The sequence below is a fragment of the Histomonas meleagridis genome, assembly GCF_020186115.1.
Source record: "Histomonas meleagridis strain 2922-C6/04-10x chromosome Unknown contig_68, whole genome shotgun sequence".
Lineage (NCBI taxonomy): Eukaryota > Parabasalia > Tritrichomonadida > Dientamoebidae > Histomonas > Histomonas meleagridis.
Window position 1 is genome coordinate 129,245 of NW_027150909.1, and position 24,720 is coordinate 153,964.

At 30.1% G+C, this 24,720-nt stretch overlaps 10 protein-coding genes across 10 annotated transcripts; 4 read left to right on the forward strand and 6 right to left on the reverse strand.

The window, feature by feature from the left end:
- Positions 1–867: 867 nt before the first annotated feature.
- On the reverse strand, positions 868–1,491 carry GO595_008396 (uncharacterized protein; the record flags this gene model as incomplete). Its single annotated transcript, XM_067921966.1, has 1 exon — positions 868–1,491. One exon carries the CDS (start codon positions 1,489–1,491, stop codon positions 868–870), a length of 624 nt encoding a protein of 207 aa, XP_067771162.1.
- A 225-nt stretch (positions 1,492–1,716) lies between these two features.
- GO595_008397 (DNA primase large subunit) lies at positions 1,717–3,051 on the forward strand (the record flags this gene model as incomplete). Its single annotated transcript, XM_067921967.1, has 1 exon — positions 1,717–3,051. The coding sequence occupies one exon, from the start codon at positions 1,717–1,719 to the stop codon at positions 3,049–3,051; it is 1,335 nt and encodes a 444-aa protein (XP_067771163.1).
- An 814-nt stretch (positions 3,052–3,865) lies between these two features.
- On the reverse strand, positions 3,866–4,303 carry GO595_008398 (thioredoxin-like protein YLS8; the record flags this gene model as incomplete). The annotated part of the gene is made up of 1 exon (XM_067921968.1): positions 3,866–4,303. One exon carries the CDS (start codon positions 4,301–4,303, stop codon positions 3,866–3,868), a length of 438 nt encoding a protein of 145 aa, XP_067771164.1.
- Positions 4,304–4,425: 122 nt separating this feature from the next.
- GO595_008399 (uncharacterized protein) lies at positions 4,426–6,981 on the forward strand (the record flags this gene model as incomplete). Its single annotated transcript, XM_067921970.1, has 1 exon — positions 4,426–6,981. One exon carries the CDS (start codon positions 4,426–4,428, stop codon positions 6,979–6,981), a length of 2,556 nt encoding a protein of 851 aa, XP_067771165.1.
- Positions 6,982–10,426: 3,445 nt separating this feature from the next.
- On the reverse strand, positions 10,427–11,038 carry GO595_008400 (uncharacterized protein; the record flags this gene model as incomplete). The annotated part of the gene is made up of 1 exon (XM_067921971.1): positions 10,427–11,038. One exon carries the CDS (start codon positions 11,036–11,038, stop codon positions 10,427–10,429), a length of 612 nt encoding a protein of 203 aa, XP_067771166.1.
- Positions 11,039–11,357: 319 nt separating this feature from the next.
- On the reverse strand, positions 11,358–13,217 carry GO595_008401 (uncharacterized protein; the record flags this gene model as incomplete). The annotated part of the gene is made up of 1 exon (XM_067921972.1): positions 11,358–13,217. The coding sequence occupies one exon, from the start codon at positions 13,215–13,217 to the stop codon at positions 11,358–11,360; it is 1,860 nt and encodes a 619-aa protein (XP_067771167.1).
- A 61-nt stretch (positions 13,218–13,278) lies between these two features.
- On the reverse strand, positions 13,279–14,010 carry GO595_008402 (intraflagellar transport protein 22-like; the record flags this gene model as incomplete). Its single annotated transcript, XM_067921973.1, has 1 exon — positions 13,279–14,010. One exon carries the CDS (start codon positions 14,008–14,010, stop codon positions 13,279–13,281), a length of 732 nt encoding a protein of 243 aa, XP_067771168.1.
- A 343-nt stretch (positions 14,011–14,353) lies between these two features.
- GO595_008403 (S9 family peptidase) lies at positions 14,354–16,165 on the reverse strand (the record flags this gene model as incomplete). The annotated part of the gene is made up of 1 exon (XM_067921974.1): positions 14,354–16,165. The coding sequence occupies one exon, from the start codon at positions 16,163–16,165 to the stop codon at positions 14,354–14,356; it is 1,812 nt and encodes a 603-aa protein (XP_067771169.1).
- Positions 16,166–19,343: 3,178 nt separating this feature from the next.
- GO595_008404 (uncharacterized protein) lies at positions 19,344–20,231 on the forward strand (the record flags this gene model as incomplete). Its single annotated transcript, XM_067921975.1, has 1 exon — positions 19,344–20,231. One exon carries the CDS (start codon positions 19,344–19,346, stop codon positions 20,229–20,231), a length of 888 nt encoding a protein of 295 aa, XP_067771170.1.
- A 2,970-nt stretch (positions 20,232–23,201) lies between these two features.
- GO595_008405 (mitochondrial inner membrane protein required for protein import) lies at positions 23,202–24,347 on the forward strand (the record flags this gene model as incomplete). The annotated part of the gene is made up of 1 exon (XM_067921976.1): positions 23,202–24,347. The coding sequence occupies one exon, from the start codon at positions 23,202–23,204 to the stop codon at positions 24,345–24,347; it is 1,146 nt and encodes a 381-aa protein (XP_067771171.1).
- Between the last annotated feature and the right edge of the window lie 373 nt (positions 24,348–24,720).

A 24,720-nucleotide genomic window follows, 5' to 3' on the forward strand; every position in this document is an offset into this window, starting at 1 on the left:
ATCACATTTTTTTTGATGTGGCAAAGTAGGGACACTAAAATGTACATGTTCAATAGTTGTATTTCCAAATGGGAGTACAGGTGTAAAATTAATATGATTTATGAAAGGTCTGAAATTTGAGAATGGGAATGAAAAAAGTGATGGTTCCAAAGAGAGGTGTTGTTCTTTCACTTGTGCTTTGTTAGTGTTATCTGTTGGAAAATGATTTTCAATTTCATTCAAAATTTCTAATGCTTTTGGAGTAAATTTGCCTCCAATAAATTCTAGAACGTATGACGATCCATTTGGTGTGAATATTATTCTATGATTTTGTTTAAACCCTGATGGTCTTCGACCCATTCGGAAAAAATGCTTTCGAAGGACAGACCCTGGCATAAATTTTTTGAATTTGAAAGTTTTTACATCGTAAGTAAACAATTCAATTTTTCGTGAATCATTTGAAATTCTTATCAAAAGTTAGGGAACAGATAAGGTTTTGTTGGCAAATTTCCCCTCGCAATTTTATCGATCGTCTCTTTTTTCATGAAAAGGTTTAAACACAATTTAAGCTTATGATTTCTGGAAATTACTATAATTTTTTTAAATTATTTTTTAATTTAAGAAAATGTTTGTGAGATATCAGCTGTGTTAAATTCAAAAATCATTTTCATTCATTGAAATATTTTTCAACTTCTAGACAAATCACAATAAGGAAATCTTTAACTTGTAACACAAATTCGAAGTAAGATTCAATTCACTAATTCCTTTTATCATATATGATGGTTGAAGCACATAAATACGAAAAAAAAATAGTTACCTTTATAAAAACCACAAATACCACAAAAGATTATTAACTAGTTTTATGAATATTACCTGATACTTGGGGTTTTATCGAAGAGCATATCCGCCATTACAACACTCAAGCTCGTCACCTTTGTTGTGAGATAGCCAAACCCAAAGAGCAAAGTCTACACCACCTTGTTTCCTTCCGACTTTGTTTGCAATTGCATTAATAATTTTTGAAACAGATTCTTCATCGCCTTTTCCACATATTTTTTCAGCCCAACGACAAAGGTGGAGATCAGGTTTTGCACATGATATAAGACCAATATTTCTTGCAAGGTGATACTTGGTAACATCACCAATATATGGAAGAGAAGTGAGATCATTAACTGTGTGAAATGAAGATCTTAGTTTATCCCATTGGTCTTTCATATTCCATATTTTATTGATTGCATTAAGTTTGGATTTATTTTTAAATATTTTCCCCATTTTGTCCATATCTCCTTTACAATCAACAAGCAATGGCGTCAGTTTTGCTGCAATCCTTCCCTTGAATCCAGAAGCAAGGACAACATAAACAAATTCATAGAAGAAATCATCAAAGTTTTCCATTAAACCATTTAATGAATCAATCCGATTTAAATCTGATTCGTGTGTTTTCTTTGTGAATTCGTATGCAAGATTATAATCAGAAAGTGCTTTTTCTAATTGTTTTTCATTCAGCTCCATTTTGAACGTTACCACAGTACGTTTATTTTTAATCTCTTCACTATTTGTGGTCAAATGATGATAAATTGAGTCAATAACTTAATAATTCATAAAAAATTTTTCAAACTTAGGTAAACATTTTATAATAGAATTAAAGATACCAATTGTTTTAATGTAATTTTATTTATTGACCAAAATATTTTGATTTTTATTTAAAAAAGTGACGGCTGAACAAGAAAGATACAGATGATTCCTGGAGTCAAAGTTCAGAAGCCATCATCTAGTAGATCAACAGAAAAATACTTCCCAATATACAAAGATATACCTCAATATGAACTAGGAATTGAAGAAATTGTATCACTTGCATATCATCGATATAGATTCCATGAAAGTTTGTCATCTCTTGAAAAAGGAGATCCTGGACCAACCTTTACACGTTATTGTATCCCAACTGGCATATTACTTAAAACACTTCCAATTAACGGAATTTTTCCAGAAAATCTTGAAGGAGATTTTGATCAAGCTTATATTGATCAAATTGGATTTTATTCATTAATGATTATATCGCTTCATTCTATCGATTCTCAACATGATTTCATTGAAAATGAAACCAAAATCTTTCAATATCGTCTTAAAAGCCAACGTTTTACACTCGATGACATTGATCCATTGCTATTTGAAGATGCTAATTTTAATCTTAATCGTTATTACAAAATGAATACAAATACATTTGAAGTTCCATTTGCAATTGTGTTACCATATATAGATGTTTCTAGTGCACGTATTGAAGGCGGCATTATTCATATGAATTTATCTGATTTTGTATTATTTATTGGATCACTTTATCGAGTATATCTTACAAAACGTATGGCAAAACTTCGCCAACAACATATACATGAAAGTAATTTATTTAATATTATGTTAAAATTATTCGAAGAAAAGACATTTGTTGCATCAGTAAACAAACAAAGAACTAATTATACAACACTTTCACTGAACGACATTGAAACTGTTGCGGCACGTTCATTTCCTCCTTGTATGTTTCGAATGTATCAAAAGCTTCGACAAAATCATAAATTATTCCATCTCGGTCGACTCCAGTTTGGCTTATTTCTGAAAGGTATTGGCTTATCTCTAAATGACTCGCTTAAGCTTTGGTGTGATGAATTGTCAAAAGTTGTTGGAATTGATGGATTCGAAAAACAATATGCTTATAACATTAGACATATTTATGGCAAAGAAGGTTCAAACAAAGATCTCTCACCATATTCTTGTAGAGGTATAATTATGGGTCCTGCTTCTTCTGCTGATCAAACTCATGGGTGTCCTTTCAAAGCATTAAGACCCGATGTAACGAAACCGTTAATTCGAACGATGATTAATGCTTCAAAGGTTTACAAAGGAAGCGAAAGTGCCAAAGACGATACGATCGAGGCACTTGTGGAGAAGGGGAGAACACATCCACAAATTGTTTGTACTGAACTGTTCAATTTGATTCATGAAAAAGAGTTCGGTGATAGTGTGTTGGAATCACCATGTGATTATTTCAATGAAAGTGAATCACAATTTGAAAATCAATAAAATTGAAATAAATGATCTAAATATAAAAATAGTTTATGAATTTGTACTTACAAAATATGTAATAATTAATTAGTTATAAAGTTATATTAATATCTGATAATCTAAACAATTGTTGGTGGAATTTATTAGGATTTGGTAAAGGCTCACACAAACAATTCATATAAATTTTAGCTTGTCATTGGTCAATGCTTTCATTTTATTGTTGGAAAATTTATATATATTCAGTTAAAATCAAAGAGAATCCAAATTATCACAATAACTAATTTAAAGCAGCAAGGAATGGTGTAATATTTTTGAGGGTTTATAATGGAAGATAAATGGAAATAATAATTTTTAGCAAATTTACTTACGGAAAATTTTTTTATAGCAATTGCACATTTTAAACGAGTATTTAATACAAATGTTTTTTTGTATAAATTATCGATAGTGTTATACAAAAATGGATCTTTGAACTATGAATTTACATTTTCTTGAATTAAATAATTCAACAGAATTGAAACAAAAAACATTTGATGCAAATTAAAACGCATACAAATAAAAAAGATTCAAAATAAAATTATCTACAAATGATCATACAAAAGTTAGAGTTAACAAAAAAGAATATAAACTATAATTATTATATTTATTTTCTTTTCTGGAAAGGTTCCATAGTGTAACGGCTATCACTTGGGACTCTGAATCCCGAGACCCAGGTTCGACTCCTGGTGGAACCAAAATTTTTTCTTTTTAATTAAATATTTACAGTTTATATAAATTTGATTTTTTTGGTCATTATAAAATCTTGTTTAGCTTCTGTACATACCAAAGAACCAGGTTATTCAATGTATCTTGAATCGTTTGATGCGTAGTTGATAATTGATTTCACAAGTCCATCTCCTCTTGTAACAGTTCTATAAATTAATTCGCAAATGTCAATAAATTCCTGCTTCGTCTTCATAAGGAAGTTCATTTTATAGTTATCTCCTGTTCCGAAATCGACTTGAACAAGTTTATTTCTGAAGAAAAACATGGTTGAACATGGGTCATTAAGTTCGTACATTGTATTAAAATAAGGTACTTCAGTAATATCTACTACATAAATTACGACAAAATTTTTGAGATATTCAGCAACAGAAGCTAACATCTCGTCCATCTTCATGCAAGTTGAATCTGTATCATGGCCAAATCTAATGACCACAAGCTTTTCTTTTTCCCATAGAATTGCTTGGTCAACATCCCATCCTGTGTGAAGATGAGTTAGCAAAAAAGACATTTTGGGAAATTTCACATCAAATGTCGGTAACCACACAATTGCACAACTTTTTGAATAGTCTCAAACGTTGCCTCAAACAACCGTATTCATATCGATTATTCAAGATGAACTTCGAATTCCTGATGGATCCTTCCAAAATTGTAACAAGAGAAAACGAGCAATCTATTCAACAACCAGTTCAACAACTTCAAATTAAAACTGAATATATTGATAATAAAGATACTAATGATACAAATTCTAAGCCGCTCGATGAATCTGACACAGACATTCTTACATTCGCAAAATTATGTGACATGTCAAATCAAGCGAATAATCTTTTTCCTCATCTTGATAAACAAACAACTCCTATAAACAAACAAGCCAACGCCAACAAACCCAAAGATACTCAAAAACAATCTCCAAATACAAGCTCAACTGAAAATAAGAAAAAGTTAACCATTAAACAAATACCAACCAATGAGCCAATTAATAACAAACAGAAACCAACTCAAAAGCAAACATCAAACTCTAACGATGCAAAGGGTAAGAACAAACAAACTCCATCCAAAGATCAATCAACGAATACCAAACAGAAATCATCACAAAAATCATCGCAAAACGAAAGCAAAAACAAGGCATCTAATAAACAGCCTTCGCCCAACGAGCAAGCGAGCAATTCTAAATCCAAATCTCCCCAAAAACAAATTCCAAATCAAAATGATAACAAAGGCAAAACTTCTAACAAGCAAACTAAAGAACAACAAAACACACCCAAATCCAAAGGATCGCCAAAAGCAAATCCAAATCCATCTGAAGCTAAACCCAAGCCAACCAATAATCAGCAAAGCGCAAAAGAACAAAACAGCAACAAATCCAAATCACCACAAAAACAGACACAAAACGCAAATCAAAATGAGTCTAAACCAAACAATCAACAACAAATCGCAAAAGATCAAATCAATAATAAATCCAAATCACAAAACGCAAACCAAAATGAGCCTAAGCCAACCAATCAACAAAACGCAAAAGAACAAAACAGCAACAAATCCAAATCGCCACAAAAACAATCACAAAATGCAAACCAAAATGAGCCCAAACCAACCAATCAGCAACAAATCGCAAAAGATCAAATCAGTAACAAATCCAAATCACCACAAAACCAGACACAAGATGTACTTCCAAATGATCAACAAACTGAACAACAAAACAACACCCCACCCGAAATCACCAACGATAACATGGTAACGCAAGAGCAGCCGCCAACGCAAACGCGCGAGCCTCCAAACACATTCAACAACATCCAGTACATATTTAACGGCTTCCTCGAAGCTTCGTTTGATGTCACCTCATCACTCTTAACGGTCAACTGCATTCAATACCAAATTCCTGCCGAATATCAAATGACGACGTTTACAGCTCTTGGCCCAGGCACGTTATTGTTTGGTAATTATGAAGGCATTTATTCCTTTAATTATGAAAACATGATTTTAACCTTTGTTTATTCGATAAGTAATGTCAGAAGTATTATATGTGATCAATTATCATCATCACGTTTCTTTATATTAGCATCAGATACATTATATGCAATGCAAATATCGACAACAGGACAAATATATATTCGATCACTTTATGATTCCGTAGATAACTATGATATCTCAAATGAATATAAGTTAATCATATCGAAAGGAGTTGTGTCATGTTACACACGTCATGACTTTGCATTCACTCCAATTTTCTCGAAAGAAATTGATGAATATACCAAAGTTTATTGTGATGACAATTATTATTATGAATTTTCGAAAGGAGTTTTATCACAATATATAATTTCAAAACGAAATCGGAACATTACATTAATTAAAAAGTTGGAAAACATTGATTTAGTATTTAGTAGTGAAGAAATTGTCGCTTTTTCAGGTAACAAAATTTATATTAATGATTCAGAGTTTATGTACCATGTAAACAATGGAAATTATGAGTCACAATTCATCTCAAAATTTGCTATCGTCAACAATGGGATTCTATGCATTTGGGATGTTTACAATAACGTCACTTTGCATGATGTAAACAAGTCAAACCAAGCTGTGACATGTGATATGATACGGGACATCCTAAAAACCGCCGAGGATTCAATTAACCAATCATTACAAATCTTACGAAATAATAATAATTCTAATTCTAATGCAATTGGGTATATTAATTCATTCACTAAAAAGATGGAAGAACAAGTTTCTTTGTTAGAAAATAAAGTGTCGATGATGATCAAAAGATCGAAAAATGTCGAAGTATTAATATGTGATTTACCACAAAAATATGTGAACATGTTTAATGAAGGGAAAGTCGAAAATAGTTTTCGATTCGCATGTCAAAAATCGATTGAACATCTTTTGTATCTATGTAAAGATAATCGATTCGAAAGATCATTAAGTACATTATCGACACAAACATTACTTGAAATCGCTGAAGTTTTCATCGATAACATGACGAATTATAGCGATGAAATAATTCCGTTTTTGTTGAATCTTTTGACGAAATTCGACCCGAAAAATATAATCGTGAACAAGAAAATGAACGAAATGTCAGAGGAGCTGCTCAGCGCAACTTTGGAATTGTTCCAGAAGACGCCGACGTCGTCGCCAATGTACATGAACCTGAGAAGGCTGTCGCACATCGCGATATCTTATAATTCGCTGTCGAGTTAAAATGTAACAAATTGTTTCGATGTTAAGTTAACTCAATAAATAATTTTTGAAATTGTTTTCGTTTATTTCGGTATCGATGTACTTAAAAAATTTCTTATTTGGTGATTACATTTAATAAAAAAAAACATTTAAAGTGATTACAATTTTGAAAATATTATTAATATGTTACATTTTGTCTGCCAAATATTTTTTTTTAATTAATCCTTCCAATGCAGAGTAACTCTTTATCTATATGAAATGCTTCTGTATCCTAAGTAATGCGTCCTCGAGTAAAAAGCTACAGAACCTTTCTTGTTAGCTAATGGATAAAGTTTTCATATTATCAATTTACATAAGAAACAGTTTGGTATTTATAAAAGTTAAATATGTTTTCTTTATTTCATTTTATTAATTAAAAAACACAAAAGTAAATAACAGATTGAAACAAAAATATTAAGCATAAAATTTCTGAATAAAGATACAAAATGTTTATACAATCAAATTAGTGTCCTGATGTGTCAACAAAAAATGGCTCAATTAAGATGTCCTTCATTTCTTAGTGGAGAGAAATTTTCATCGCAAACAAAAAAGATATCAACATAGACAATATGAATATGAGCCACCACAAAGATGTCCGAGGGAATCCGTAAAAAAACCATGCGAAAAGTAAATAAGAGAAATATGTTGTACTGATGAAATCAAATGCTCTTCGATGCCGACCTTCAACTACAGAAAATAAAGCAGCACTTAAAATTCCACCAACAGCTTCACCTATTGCCGAAATTATTGTTTCTTTGCTAAAAACAAAAAGTCTGTAATCAAATATTTGGTTGAAAGAAAATTGAATTTTAAAAATCGCATCAATCAACATTATAATTGCTATAAAGCCGATATAAAATGCAAATAACATTATTAAAATATGTGAACATACGACAACAGCACTAAAATCTTTTTTAGGGCGAAACATTTGAAAATTTGGGGCGCCCCAAAAAATCCAAAACTTTGATTTTGTTGTAAAGTTTTCAAATCAGTTTTTTGATGTTGTGATTAGATGCTGAATCCTGACGGAGGATTTGGGCAACGACAAAGCCCATCGATTGCTAATGTGATGCTTAATTCTTCTCCTTTGTTTTTACAAAATGAGTGGAGTCCAATGTTTCCTTCTGTTGGATTTAGCCGACAAAATGTTAGCTCATCTCAACAAACAATTGGACCTTACATAAGATTTACACCACCACAGAGAGAAGAACTAAGTAGTTCCCAACCAATGCCAAGAGAATTTGAAATGATCACAAATATTGAAAAAAAGATTTATAGTCAACTGGATGCTTCACTTAAGAAACACTACAAAAGAATGAAATCAAAATTGAAATCTGTACAAAAACGAGTAATAGAAAATGAAAGATCACTTTCTCAACTTCAAGAAATAATTGACTCATCTATTGAAGAAACAATTAGAAATGAACAGCAATATTTATATCACACCAACAATACAAAGAAAAAGAAATTTACATGGAGAAGAGAAAAATCTGAATTTGATACACAAAATAACAATGAACCTAATAACACTTCTACTGAACTTTTTCAAGAAAATCCATTTTTCTGAACAATTTATTTTGATTTATTTCTTCTAAATAAAAATGTTTTTCTTTTTTTGTTGAACGTTAAAGGAAATGTCGAAAGCGATTTCGGGCCTTTACGAATCAGAAGGGTCAAAACTCATTGAGGAACGTCACAAGAAACTCGAAAACAATAATTTTGGGCTTGGGCCCGATGATCTCATAAGTATTGGAAAAGTCCAATCTTCTTTATTTCATTATTCAAACACGCCAAATGCATATACTCATTCTCTTTGTGGACTTCCACTTGATTCGCAAGCACAGTTTTCAGCTTATTTTTATAGTTTACTTGGTCGTCAAGAATCTGCAAGATGGTTTCCAGGTTCTTCAACTTTTAAAATTGTTAAAGGATCAATTTATTCATGGAATTCATTTTCTAATAAAGAAGTTATTATAACTGTTACAACTTCTGGTAATTGTACATGTACCCAAAAATCATTTAAAGATGATTCTTTAACAAAAGATAATATTAGTGAAGAAGATTGGAAACAAATTATGCTGTCTTCTAAGCTAAGATATTACAGAGCAGGTCAACCATTATTATTTGGACTCTTATCAACAAATTATATTAATACACCCTTTTATTACGTTTGGTATCCTCCTAAACTTACACGTTCTGAGATTGAATATTGTGTAAATAATCATGTTTCTACTGATGATTTACAACTTGCGATTACATTTGCATTAATCATCAATACCGATAAAGATTATATTATTAATTTCTTAGCGAAATATGATTCTAAACTACCTAAAATTCTTCTTTTTATTATTCGTAATATATCATTTAACTCTAATTTTGCCGAAAGTTTAATTCCATCCATTGAAAATCATCTTCAAATTTTTCCCGATGATTTAGAGGTTTCATGTTTTTATGCATTTACACTTATTGCGAATGACAAACATGAACAATGTAAGAAAGTATTTCCATTAATTATGAATTCACTTTGGTCAACACCACTTTCATCACTTGTATGTTCTATGTATTGTTTTGCTATTGGTAATTATCAAGATTGTATATCATTTCTAAATCTTTCGTATCTAATTTCTAATTCACCCAAATTACTTGAAGAATCTGATTATTTATTACAATGTACAACACCAAATAATGCACTTTCACAAAATCTTTCACATTATGAACATCATATTATAATGAATCCAATTTCAGGAATTAAATATATGCAAGCGAAATTTCTTTTTCATATAATTAAAACAATTGGAACTACTGCATATGTAACATTAACTCAACCATTTGTTAAACAAAGACGTGCAATAAAGTATACTGGTGAAATAAACTTAAAAAGTCAATTATTCTTTGAACCTGAAGATTTAAACAATGAACAATTTAAAGGTTTATATGATCCTGGTTTAGAAATGCAATGCTCATTTCCAACTGAATTAAAGTGTCTTCCAATATCAGACGAGTTCTCTGATATGATCGAAATGACAAAAACTAATTTTGAAGATAGCAAATTATTAGAAAATCGGAAGATACCTTTACAAGCTCTTACAAAAATACTTTTATGCGCTTTACAATGTGGTAATAGTGAATTACTTCAATTAATAGTTTCGTCTTTAAATGAGAAATGCGAAATGAGCGCTTTTAATAAGTTATTACTACTAAAAGCTTGCGCTGAAAACTTAACAGGAAAATTAAGCAAAATACTTAATATGAAGGTGTGTGATATGACTGAACCTGAGAAAAACGCAATAAATTTCATGGAATTATTTACAGTTGGTATAAAAAATTTGGAACAAAAGGAATAGCTATCGTTCATTGAATAACTCTATCGTATGGGGTGCCTCAAAAATGAGAGATAACGGTTTAATTTACAGTAACAAAATTGAGCTTAATAGACACGATCAACAGAGCTAACTATGAAATTGTTGGTTCCGAATTTCTTGTATAGTTGAATGTCTAAAAGCATTCGTTCGGTATCAGTTTCAGCATCAATGACCATTTGTGCATGTGTATCTCTGCTCATAACTGTTTTGAATACTGCTACGTTTCGAAGACGGACATTATTTCCGTATTTTCCTCTGACTGAAATCATAGCAATTTCGATTGTAGATTCATCAGGATGTGACCAACGAGCTCCAGCATCAGTTTCGCTGTTCAATATTTGAACAGAATGAATGTATTTCTCTTCTGGTTTATTATTTGATGGAATATGAACTGTGATCAAATATCTAAGTTTCATTCTTAGAACTTCACATGAAATAAAAGAACTGTTGTTATCTACCTTTTTCCATGCATGTATCATCACAATTGGATGAGGTCCTTTGAAGTCATCAAGGAACTTTTGTAATTGTGTCTTCCCATATTCAAATGATTCTACAATAAGTTTCTCTTTGATATCTGCTTCAACGAACCCATCAGGGATAGAAAAATATTCACGAGTAGAAATACTTGATGCGATTTGAAGAGATGGAAAAACTATATATAAGAAGAAAGAAAACATTTAAAAGCCGCCCAACCAAGCATAACAACCGTTTATTTCAAAACAGTTAACGATCAAAATATGTTCAAATGAATAACGTCCAAAACAATGGAAGAGTTACAAGCTCTTTGTAGAGAAAAACCAGAATTAAAACCATATTTACGAGAAAAAGTTTTCCCTACGCTATCAAATGCATTTGAAGCTCTTCTTAGAGAGATAGAAAATAGACAAATAAGAGTTAATGAAGGTGAAAATCTTCCTGAAATCAAACCATTACTTTTTCTTGCACAATATCTTATGCGTAATAACCCAAATGAATGTCAATAAACATATTATTTTTTTATTCTGTAATTGAAAACAATCTTAATTTTTTCATCATTATCAATGTCGAATCTACCAACAAACTTGGCGCATTTCTGACTCTTGTTTTCACCTCTTCTGATGCCTTTTCGAAGAAAGTTGGCAATAAACTTTGATGCATTTGAGAATCTTCAAGTGGCTTTGTAATAGCTTCTTCTTCTTCCTCAGTATTTTGTACCTCCACTACAATACTTTCTCTAATCAAAATGCATCTCATTTTTGAAATATCATTTTGTTGGTCATTATCAAATTTTATCTTTTCACTAACAAGAAGCATTGCTCGATCACAAGGAAGTAGTGCATTCCATTTACTTGATGAAATATCGAATCCAGTAACTGTATCCGCTATTCCTTGATGTAAAATATTTTCCAAATCTTTTGTTTTAGGAACAATATCATCGATTTTATTGGGCGAAACAATATTTATCCCACGTTCCAATAAGAAATCAATAGCTTCCATAGGCTTTAAATTAGTAAATGTAAATGGAGAGTCCATAGAACATAATCCATTTCCATCAATGCATATTGCAAGTTCTAAATCAAGCTTAGTTTTAACATATATCTCAATAGAAGACTCAGAAAGGCTTGTGATTTCCCAGAATTGATATGGAAAATGTTTATACCGAGGAACAGCTAATGCAAATGTACCGATTGACATTGAACAAAAACTAACTTCATTATGTTCTAAGTCAATGTTAACTTTAGAAATATGTTGCTGACTTACATTATCATGATTTAACATCACAACAGTTGCATCTTTAGTATATTCATTAATTGAATTTGATGAAATATGAACTTTAAAAACAAGAGGAGGTTGTGGTGCATTTATAGAACGAAGTGGGTACACAACGTTTACAAGTGCATTAGATTGTGATATTTGTCTTAAAGTCATATTTCCAATATGTTTTGGAGCATTTGGAAGTTGAAAAAAATCACATTGTACAATCTTATTAAGAAACAAATATTGCTCATTAAAAGGTTTCTCAGGAAAAATAAGAATACGAATTGCTAAACTCGTCATTGTAACGGATTTTGGGATTTCGACCGTTAACCATTTGAATGAAATTTCTCTGTTTCGCGGATTTTTCGACAAGTTTACCCAGATACCAAAGAAGATATCATCTGATTCACCTACGATATGAACCTCATTCCTTGAGCCAGCATATTTATCACTAAATGTGAGATGATGAATAGTTGCAATTTCAATCTTCCGTTCTGTTAATTCTTTAATCTTTTGGATTTGGTTTTTACAACGTTCATATTCAGCTGTGTTTTGTGTGGTTTCAGAATCATGCATAATTCGTGTAAGAGCAGATATGATTTTGTGTGATTGAAGAAAATGATCATCAAAGAAATCAGGGGATTCATAATCTTCCCACATTGAAATAAATGTGTTTACATCAGATTGAGAACGTGCATCAACAGATTGTCCACAATTACAAAAAATTTTCCAATCTTCTTCTTGTGACATTGAATTTCGAATTTCTTTGCTTTTTTGAAATCTAGCTTCTCTAAGTGAGTGAATAGATGATTCTTCTTCAAGAATTCTTTGTTGTTGTTCTTCACGTCTTTTTTGTTCAAATTCACGTTCTTTTTGTTCTCTTAATTCAGCTTCTAATCTTTCTTGTTCTAGTCGAGCTTGTTCAGCTTTTTCTCTCTTTAAGCGAGCAAGTGCCTTTTTAGAAAGCTTCTTTCTGGGTTTCTTTGTATTTGGAGATTTAGTTCTTTTTGTATTAGAAGTTTTTTTAGGAACTTCATTTTCTTTGTTTTCAGATGATCTTGTTTCAATTGTTGGACTTGATTTTCTTGGTGATTTAGCTTCCTTTTTTCTTTCGCTCATAAATAACGTACATTTAAAAAAAGAGAAAATTCAGAAACTTTTGATCGTCAAACTAAAAAAATCAATTTTCTTTATTTTCATCTGCTGATGGATTTGCAACATGTATTTCTGCATCTTCCATTTGGCGTCTGTCATCTTTTTCTGGCCATGGCTCATTTCCCAATTCGATATCTTCACTTTCTTGTGGCTTTGGTGTTTTCTTTCTCTTTACCTCTTTCTTTTTCTGAACGACTGGCTCGCCAATAAGTTTTCTTTCTCTTTCTTCAATTGCCTTCATCTTGGCTTGATATACTTTTCCCAAGAAAACTGAAAATTGTTCAACGAATGGATCCATGTCTTCTTGCGCATTGAGCATTGTTATTGTGGCTTCTTCGAAACCTTTCGGAAGTTTAGGACGTGGTGGCTTTCCTTCAATTTGACCAATTCTATTTGCAGCAACCATACAAAGAGATGGATCCAAATCTTTAGAAAATGCTTTTATGTAATTTTCTACTGCCCTAGATTGTCCTTTATCATGTGCATTGTAAACAAATATACATCCATCTGAGTCTTTTGCAATAGCTGGCCAAGCAGGACTATACTTGTCATCTCCACTTGTATCCCAAAGCTGAACAGAGATATTTGTTTGAAGTCCAGAAACTTCAATTGTTGTTGTAAACTCCAAAATACGAACACATACAGTTGGTTTGTAATTTCCTTGGAAACCTTTGCTTGCTGCAGAAAGGATATCTGAAATTTCTGTTTTGCCTGATTTTGGCGGTCCTGCAACAACAATCTTTATGTCGTTTTGCATCTGAAGTGTAACTCCCACTAACGGACTTGAGTAAAGTATTCAAAAGCAAATAACAAACGTACTTTGCCTCATTCATTTTCTTCTTTGATCTTTCACGACTATATATTGAAGATATTTAAATATATACACAGCCTTTAACCGGCTTAAAATTGTATATAGAAAATTACCCCAAATACAATGCAATTTCAATGATTTTTATATCTTTTATATATATTTCTACATAATAATATAATTTGGTATATAAATTTGTCTCAGTATATAAAACAATAGCATTCGAAATTCCAAATCGTCGACAAGTTTTACTTTTTAAATCAAAAAAATGTGTTCATTATCAATTATTTATTTAACCCAAATATTGATTGAAATAATTTACAATTCTTTGATACAAATGTTCATTATTCTCGAGCCCCACTCCGTGTTTATCATTTGGGTATATGAAGAGATCGATTTGTTTTCCACAACTAATGCAACTTGATATGAATTGCATTGTATGTTGAGGCACGCAAATGTCATCTTTACCACCGATAATTATTTGTAGTTTCCCATTCAAATTTGATACTTTCCGACATAAATTTGATTCATTGTAACCTTCTTCGTTATTTTGCGGTGTTCCCATATATCTTTCTCCGTACATAACTTCGTAATACTTCCAATCTATCACCGGTCCTCCTGCTACACCAACTTTAAATGCATTTGGATAACTTAACATCATATTAATTGTCATAAATCCTCCGTAACTCCATCCATAAATACCTATTCGATTTTCATCAATGAAATCTAATGTCTTAAGGAACTCGATTCCTTTATATTGATCTTTCACTTCTTCGACACCTAAATGATGAAATGTAACACTTTCGAATTCGAATCCTCTTTTAGATGTACCGCGATTATCGACCGTGAATATGATATAGTTTTGTAATGATAAATATAATTGGATATCAGTTGCATTATAATCTCGTCGATTTCGAACGAGTTGTGAATGTGGTCCTCCATATACATAAACTATCACAGGATATTTCTTTGTAGGATCAAATTGAAATGGTTTAATAAGTCGATAATATAAATCTGTTTTATCATCCGCTGCTTTAATTGTGCCGATTTCGATATCAAACTTTAACTTATATAAAGAAATGTTCGAATTTAAGTGAAGATTGACGTCGTCATTTAATGTCGATATTAATTGGACTTCATACGGAAAGTCATATGATGAAAATAAATCAATTAAATATTCGCCGCTTTGTGATAAGTTTACTTTATGTGTTCCATTGTTTTTGTTGATTCTTCTTTTGGTATAATTCTCTAAGCTAATCGCAAATATATCATCTTGAATTGGCGATATCTCATTACTAATGATAATAATTTCTTTGGTACTCTCGATAAAGCCAACGAATTCAGTTACTTCGTATTCGCCTTTTGTTATTTGTTTCATTTTATAAAAATCGTTTGGCTTCATATTTGTATCACATAAATATATGTGATTAAACCCATCAATTCGACTTTGATATAAAAACTTTTCATCGTCCCATGGTAAGAAGACAATCGGATGTAATGGTTCGACATATTTGGGATTAATTTCTTCAATAAGGATATCATCAAATTTCCCATCTTCAACATTAAAACGCATAAGCTTCGAATGGTTTTGGTCACGATTTAATTCTATGAGATAAATTTGCTTTTCGTTAGGACTCCATGAAATATTGGTGAAATATCGATCTGTTGGATCACCAAGATCTAAATAAATGGTTTTGTCGGTCGCCGGATCGTAAATGCCAATGGTGACTTTGTGGCTCGTCATTCCGGCCATTGGATATTTAAAGGGATGATTTGTAGATACGCGAGGGTTCGTATCTATTTGTGGATAATCAGTGACCATGGTCTCGTCCATACGATAAAAGGCTAAAAGCGTTCCCTTAGGACTCCAAAATGTGCCTTTTTCAATACCAAATTCATTTCGATGAACAGATTTCCCACATACAATTCCTGCTGGTTCATTGGTTACTTGATGCGTGACTCCATCTGATGTTATAACATATAAGTTATTGTCTTTCGTATAAGCTAAATTACGAGTTACTTTACACCAATCTTCATTTTCTGCATCGCTTGGAATAGATTGACTCCAAATAATTTCGTTTTTGGTAAAGTCAATTAGAGTCATATGAGTTTGAGATGTAATTAGTACTTGAGATTCTGTATATGGAAATGAAAAAGTATCAATGGTCTTTATTTTTGATAAACATTTGGCTTGTAGCAAATTATTTATATCATTAATGTCTATAAGGTTTGCTGTATTACCAGTTGTTGGATCGACTTCAATAAAATTGAATTTATTAAACATATTGCAAATACATTTGTTACCCCACCACATAAAAAGTTTATTATTACTTGATTCAACCAAAACTTTACTTTTTTCAGCAAATAGGAACTGATGAAGCAATGAATCCATCTGTAAAATTTGCCAGAACAAAAAGTCAAAATTTTTGGCACATTCAAGAAGTGACTTAACGTTCTCCTATTTATAACAAATTTATAAAATATACACAATAAATGTATTATGTTAATAAAACAAAATACTGTCTAGAAAAATTATCTCTAATGAAAAATGGAATTTTAATAAAATATTTTTTTCTCAATTATTTTGTGAAATTTTTCTAAATTATACATTATGCATATGTATAAATATCATATCTTCATTATTAGATTAAAATTAATTTCCCATAACGAACATATTGGTAATTTGTGTTATTTAATCGCAAAACATGAGATATTTGTTTCATATTTTTTACGGTTAGAGTCTGAATTTGATATTACCAAAGCACATGTTTCCTACCACAAACACTCGACGTAAAAATTTGAACAATTTATCGATCTGCTTTAAATTACTAGTTGAGCTTGAGAAAACTATATTTAGTTTAACTGAAGAAAACTTCCAGGCGTCAGTTAAAAAATTATTGGGATTTTTTGATCTATATTTTCCCTACACATTTAATACCATTATAAGTAACATCGTTTATAATGCATTTTCATCACTAAAACAAGTATTTGATATTTACATAAGTTTTTTAAAAGAACTTCAATCTAAAGAAGAAGAAATTAATCAAAATATCTTTAAACTAATTTCAATTTTTATCAAACGTATATCTACAAAGAACACACAAGAATCATATTATTTAATAGAGAAACTAATTGAACAAAATTTAATTGATAAAAATATTACTAAAAATATTACTAAAAATATTAATTCAAAATATTTTGCTCATTATAAAGCAAAAGAAGAAAACCAAAACATGGCATTTGGGTCTAATAGAAATGATCCAATAGAAAAATTCTTTAGAGATCATTATGAAGAACTTTCAAAGAATGATTGGGAGCTCCATAAGAAGTATATTAAAGAAGGACATAATCCAAATGAAATTGCGCAAATAATTCAAAATGATGAAATAGAAAAACTTCAAGAAATATCATCGCAAAATAATTTTGATTAGAATCAAACAATTGAACCAGCACTTTATGAAATGTATTCATTTATTAATCAAAGAAATGTTACACTAATTGATTATGCAGCTTTTTTTTCTTCAGTTAAATGTTTTAAATTTTTACTGATAAATGGTGCTAAAGTAAAGGAAAGTAAATATGCAATTGCAGGTGGAAATTTAGAGATAATTCATTTATGTGAGCAAAATCATTCATCATTTAAAGGTGCATATGAAACAGCAATTGAATTCCATCAAAATGATATCTTTAAATATATTTATGAAAACAAATTAGGGAAAATACAATCAATGCCAAAAATGTCAGAAGATAAAGCAAATTATTTTGTAAGTTTTTGTATAAAAAAAGATAATTATGAAATTTTAGCATTTTTGGAAGAAAAAGGAATTAATGTTAATGCTGATAATATAAATGAATCAGCAATAAATGGAAATTTATATCTCGTTAAATATTTCCTTCAAAATAATCAAATTCCAAAAAATATTTTGCCATTTGCTTCAGAATCAGGAAATGTTGAACTTGTGAAATATATTTTAGATAAAGAAGGAATTGATATTAATGCAAAAAATATTCATTTGAATAATTTGGAATATGTTTTAATAATTTGGAATATGTTTTAATAATTTTATATATGTTTTAATAATTTGGAATATGTTTTAATAATTTGGAATATGTTTTAATAATTTGAAACAGCACTTCATATAGCAGTTAGAAATAATAATATAGAAATAGTAAAATTACTTTTAGATAAAGGAATTGATGTTAATGCAAAAAACATTCATTTGAATAATTTTATATATGTTTTAATAATTTGAAATATGTTTTAATAATTTGGAATATGTTTTAATAATTTGAAACAGCACTTTATGAAGCAGTTAGAAAAAATAATATAGAAATAGTGAAATTACTTTTAGATAAAGAAGAAATTGATGTTAATGAAAAAAATATTCATTTGAATAATTTATAATATGTTTTAATAATTTGATATATTTTTTAATAATTTTATATATGTTTTAATAATTTGAAACAGCACTTCATATAGCAGTTGAAAATAATAATATCGAAATAGTAAAATTAATTTTAGATAAAGTAATTGACGCTAATACAAAAACTATTCATTTGAATAATTTGGAATATGTTTTAATCATTTGAAACAGCACTTCATATAGCAGTTAGAAATAATAATATCGAAATAGTAAAATTACTTTTAGATAAAGGAATTGATGTTAATGCAAAATATATTAATTTGAATAACTTGGAATATGTTTTAATAGTTTTGGATTTATTTTAATAATATTTTGCTGCAATTCGAATTGCACAACAAAAAGGTTACACAGAAATAGTAAATTTAATTCGCAAAAAATTATAATTCAGAGTCTACTTCTTTAAACAGCAAATCTTGTATATCGTAATTATTATCGAAAAATATGAAATTTGTTTAATATTCATATATACATATATAAAAACAGCGATTTTTAAAAAATGAGCAATACAGCTAAAATTTCAATACGCGTCGAATTGATAATCAAAATTGATTTCATACCCATAAAAATTTAAATAGAAATTTAGAGAAATTCCACAGATAAATCCTGTGGAAAATAAATGATAAAAAATATTAAGAAAATTGTAAATTTATAAATATTAATTATTGAAATGTAAATTTTCATTAATTTAAAAAAAATAGTGATATATCGATTTTTATACAATACAATATGCTGACCTTGGGAAACACAGATTTTATCTATTATAACATATTAATATCTGAATGAGAAAAAAGTTCGATTAACGTGCAAAAAAGACGTTAAATAACTTCCACAAAAAATTGTTTTGACCGTTTATTAAGAATGGATAAAGACTCTTTTGCCGATCAAGGTGTACTGAGGGGAAAAGCAGTTGATTACATTTTAAAATTTATGCTTCCTCGTAACTATATAAATAATGCACAAATTCCTGAAAATTGGAATCAACCAATCCTTTTTTATGAAGGTACGATTCGACTTTGTCAAATCAGTGCAGGTCCATGCGGTGTTTTTGCTGCTCTCCAATCTCATGTTATTCTACAACACCAATCCAATCGTGAAAATGAGCCTATTATTCTTTTGATTTTTTCAATAATTGACATAATGAATAAATTAAATCCAGGTGTTTTCAGCCTAGTTACTTATGTTGATTTAGGAGAGAAAAGAATAGATATTTTTACAACCACAAGTCAAGAAATTTTTACACAATACATACTACGAACCGATTTTTTTAATCAGCCATTTGCCATATTTCTTCTTTCTCTCTCATTTGTGTACACAGCAGGGCCTGAAAAGTTAAGTTCATATGCTTTTCCAGAAACGTTTATTGATGATGATGGAAATACAGACATTCATTTTGTAACACTTCTTATACGAGGCGAAGCCATTGATAGCGTATCAGATGAATACACTATATATAGTGGGTCACTTAATAGTTGCGCAACATCCAAAATGTCAATTGGCATTATTCAACTTTATGAAAATGAGCGAAGTCTTCTTCCCGCAGGGGCAAATGTTTCTGATTCCTTACTTAGAAATTGGGTTGTTTATAATGGAGAGCATTTTTATTCAGTTGTTTTGGAAAGAGGCAATTTTTATGTGTTCGATCCATTCATTAAAGACATCGCCCCAAGTAAAGTACTTGAACAAGATCACCCAATATATGTTAAATTAATGGAACTGGCTCAGAAGTTTGGAATTGATTTTAGTTAAATGTGTTTGTGGATAAAAGAAACTATGTTTTATTTGATTGAATGTTTGACTTGTTGTTAAATTTGTAATTTTTATAAAAATTAGTTGAATATTTTTTTTTTGTTTTATTTCTTACTTTATTTAAATATAATTTGTTTAGATGATTAAATAATGAAAGATTCTCACTTGCAAATCCTTAGCTTCTTGTTTTATTATAAGTTGCCTCAATTATAATTGAATATTTAAAATATTTAGTACAGAAAAAAAGTTCCATCAATTGATGAAAATTTTCACATTTTTTATTAAAAAAAAATATACCATCTTTTATAAAGTGATGATTCAATTCTTTGATTGATTAAAATTAAATTTATTTTCAACGGCATTTTTTGGAGCTTTACAATTTCATCTTTTAGATTTTTTTTTTTTTTTTTTTTTTTTGCAATTTAATTATTTGATATTCATTCTAAAATTCTTAATTTATTTTAAAAGTTTTTGAATTTTTATTAAGATATTGGAAAATCTTAACTACCACTGAAATTTTATGACAATTCCTCACTTTTTAAATTTAATATGATCATTCATAAAAAATGCCAGGCCTTTCGCCCGTTATGATCTTTTTCTATCATCATCGATGACATTCCCCACCTTTTGAATTGTTTTTGATCGTTATAAAATGAGGAGGTTCATCCAGACCACAAGACCATGGGGTGCCCCTTGGCTGTAACCCATTCGAACTTAAAACTGACCAATGTGAAATAAAAAATACAGTCCCGTACAGCAAAAAATGTTCATTGTCCATAAAAAATGTCCACGAAGTTAACGTGCGAAAAAATTAACGTTCGTCGGCCAGTAATTTTGGCCATCGGACATAAAAAGCTGGCCAACGTATTTTTCCACTTTTACGGTTTTGTCACGAGACAGAAAAAAATATCCATCGGACATAAAACTGTCCATTGGCCAGAAAAATTGTCCATTTCCTAAAAAGTGCTAAATCGAAATGTAAAGATTTGTCGTGAAATAACTGATTGAAATAGAATTTTATAAATTCAATGCATGATTTCTCAAAGGAATATAAAAATAACAATGAATATTAATTTTATAATCATTTTTGCATTTATAAAAAACATTCTTTGCAAAGGAATGAATTCAATGTATATTTGGCCATCGAAATCATTACAACTTTCTATTTTATTCCTTAGCATAGATAAGCTTTTAATATGTAAAATAATTATATGCATACGTTTTATTTAATATGTATTTTATATTATATATGATTTTCAATGATAATATTATAATGATTAAACAAATTTATATCAAAAAACGAAAAATACAGCATTGTAATATTTTATTTAAACAAAAATATTACAGGAGAAAAAAATAAGTATTACAGTGCCGGCCACAAAAATTTGATCATTGGAAGCTAAAAATTGTCCACTTTTTCACACAAAAATATCTGATCGTCTTTTTGGCATTAAAGCTGTCCGTTGGACATTTAAAATTGTCCACTTTTTAACGTTTTATAAACGTTTTCTGCCAGGACATTAATTTTTATCCATCGGTCATCAAAAATTGTCCACTTTTAACCGTCGGAGACCAAAAAAATGTCATATTACTCCAACAAAAATTAAGTACAAAAAATTAATGTATTTTAGGTATTGAGAGCCACCCTTGCTGAGCAGAATTGCAAAAAGGTCTGTTTTTAAAATTACAAGAATCTTTTTTAGCAAACAAAATTTTAATGTAATAAAATATGATATAAAATATAAATTTCAGCATTATTAATGATCTTATTTGAGATTCAATGTGATTAGATGTCAATCATAAAAATTCGAAAGAAAGAGAGGAAAAAGCAAAAAATTAATTAGGAGAGAGACAAAAGTAGATTTTCAAGCAAAATTTAAAGCTTATACTAATGTATAAAATATATATAATAAATCAACTGTTTTAATTTTTTCGCACTTAATTTTTATTGGAGTAATATGACATTTTTTTGGTCTCCGACGGTTAAAAGTGGACAATTTTTAATGACCGATGGATAAAAATTAATGTCCTGGCAGAAAACGTTTATAAAACGTTAAAAAGTGGACAATTTTAAATGTCCAACGGACAGCTTTAACGCCTAAAAGACGATCAAAAATTTTTGCCAAAAAAGTGGACAATTTCTTAATGTCCAATGGACGGTTTTAATGCCAAAAAGACGATCAGATATTTTTGTGTGAAAAAGTGGACAATTTTTAGCTTCCAATGGTCAAATTTTTGTGGCCGGCACTGTAGCTGTACCGACAAAACTTTAAATGAATTTATAGAGTAAAAAATTGATTACACAAATGTAAAATCTGATTTTAGAATAAAGACGATCATAAATATCACAAATTTATGAAATTGACTGTTAAAACAAAAGAATCGATTCCATTTTGTAAGACAAATTTTAAATAAAAAACATACTGTTTTCACAATGAAAAATAATATGTAAAATGCTTCAAATTAAACACTTTTTTGGCTTTGAACATTTTTTCTGGCCAATGGACAGTTTTATGTCCGATGGATATTTTTTTCTGTCTCGTGACAAAACCGTAAAAGTGGAAAAATACGTTGGCCAGCTTTTTATGTCCGATGGCCAAAATTACTGGCCGACGAACGTTAATTTTTTCGCACGTTAACTTTGTGGACATTTTTTATGGCCGATGGCCAAAATTACTGGCCGACGAACGTTTACTTATTATGGCGGTTTTTTCTGTGGACATTTTTTATGGACAATGGACATTTTTTCCTGTCCGGGACTGTATCTACAGAAAGTATAATCCGTGTTTAACCCCCCAAATGGATTCACAAAACGGAAGCCAACTTTTGATTCTTCCATTTATGCTAATAATAATTCATTTTTTTATTTGCTTAAATTTATTTTTTAACAATCAATCAACAATTGTATATAAGAAAGATGGATCAAATCTATATGTCGATTTTACTAAGTGTTGTAAGCCACACTACAAGATGTGGGAATGGATACTAAGCAAGAACATGACAAAAGGAGAAATTATTAATGTATTAAATCAAATATACCCATATGACTTCATGCGACAAAAAGTCTTCTTTTTCGACCATCAACTTGACAAACCATATCCCAAAAAAGAAAAACATGGAATTTATGGGACGGAAGAAATCCAGCGAATCATTTACGAGAATCAATATCCCGCGGATTGTAGCCAACGTAACTTCCTTATTATTCCAAATTATATGGCTAATGGCATTGGTTCAATGATTCATGTATTCGGAGCTTATATTGCAGATGGTATAATATTCAATCGGACAGTAGTTTATGATCCCAGAGAACAAAACAGATACACCAATTTTTCCCATTGCAAAGGGACTCAAGGCTTTGATTGTTTTTTCCGTCCTTTATCAAAATGTCAACTTACATCCGATGAAATTAATTATTCGAATCCTAAATACCTCAAAGCGCCACCAGTTAATCGCTTCAGTATTCCTGAGTCAGTAATAAAAGTATTTTCACAAACAGCATCTCCACCCGAAGTATATTATTTCTTATGGCGGATTCAAACAGCATATTATATCACACATCCGAATGATAATCTCAAGAAATGGCTGAAAGAGTTCAAAGAGAAATACATTGTTAATGCAAAAGATCATTATGACGTATCAATATTCATTCGGCGCGGCTCTAAATATCTTGAAATGAACTTAGTTCCATCCGATAAATATCGTTATCCATTAGAAATAATCCGAAAACTTGAGTCATATGACAACAAAAAGTTATCAGTGTTTGTAAATAGTGATGACTCAAATGCATTAAATGAGTTCCTCCAATACAAAGACTTTTATGACTTCTCTTACTACAATTGCACAAGACCTAAAGGCGGACACGACCATAGTAATGCACACGACGCAAAGACGGCGCTGTGGGAGTCAATAAGTTCATTGGCCAATTTGCAAGAGCTCATTAAGGCTGACTACATGATCGGAACAGTAGGAAGTAACTGGGGAAGGCTCATCATCGAGCTGAACATGCAGTACTTCAACAAAAGCGTGCGATTCCCGTTCTTTGAGGTGGGAGACAGCGTGTGCGTGACACCTTCGCATTGTAGAGTATGCAACAAGAAATTATCTTTCATTTGGTAATAATAATAATTAATAAATTTGAATGCATTTTCGATAATTCGTAACTCAAAGAAACTAAAAAACATCGGAACCATTAAAAGTAAAGCAAAGACATAGAAATTATTATTACAATCATCAGATGGATTCAAAACGATTGGGAATGGAGTTTTCCTTTAAATTGAATTGCAGATCAATAATAGCAATTGTTTATGATAAAAATTATATCACAAATATATAAAACACAAAGTTTTTGATTGAAGAATCATTTGAATTTTATTAAAAAAAGGTAAAGAATCTGTGTGTTAAGGGAATAGTTTTGCACTACAGGATTACCATTGTTAGATAAAAACTTGTCCTATTCAGCAAAGCTCCTGCTTTCTCTAATCTATATTCT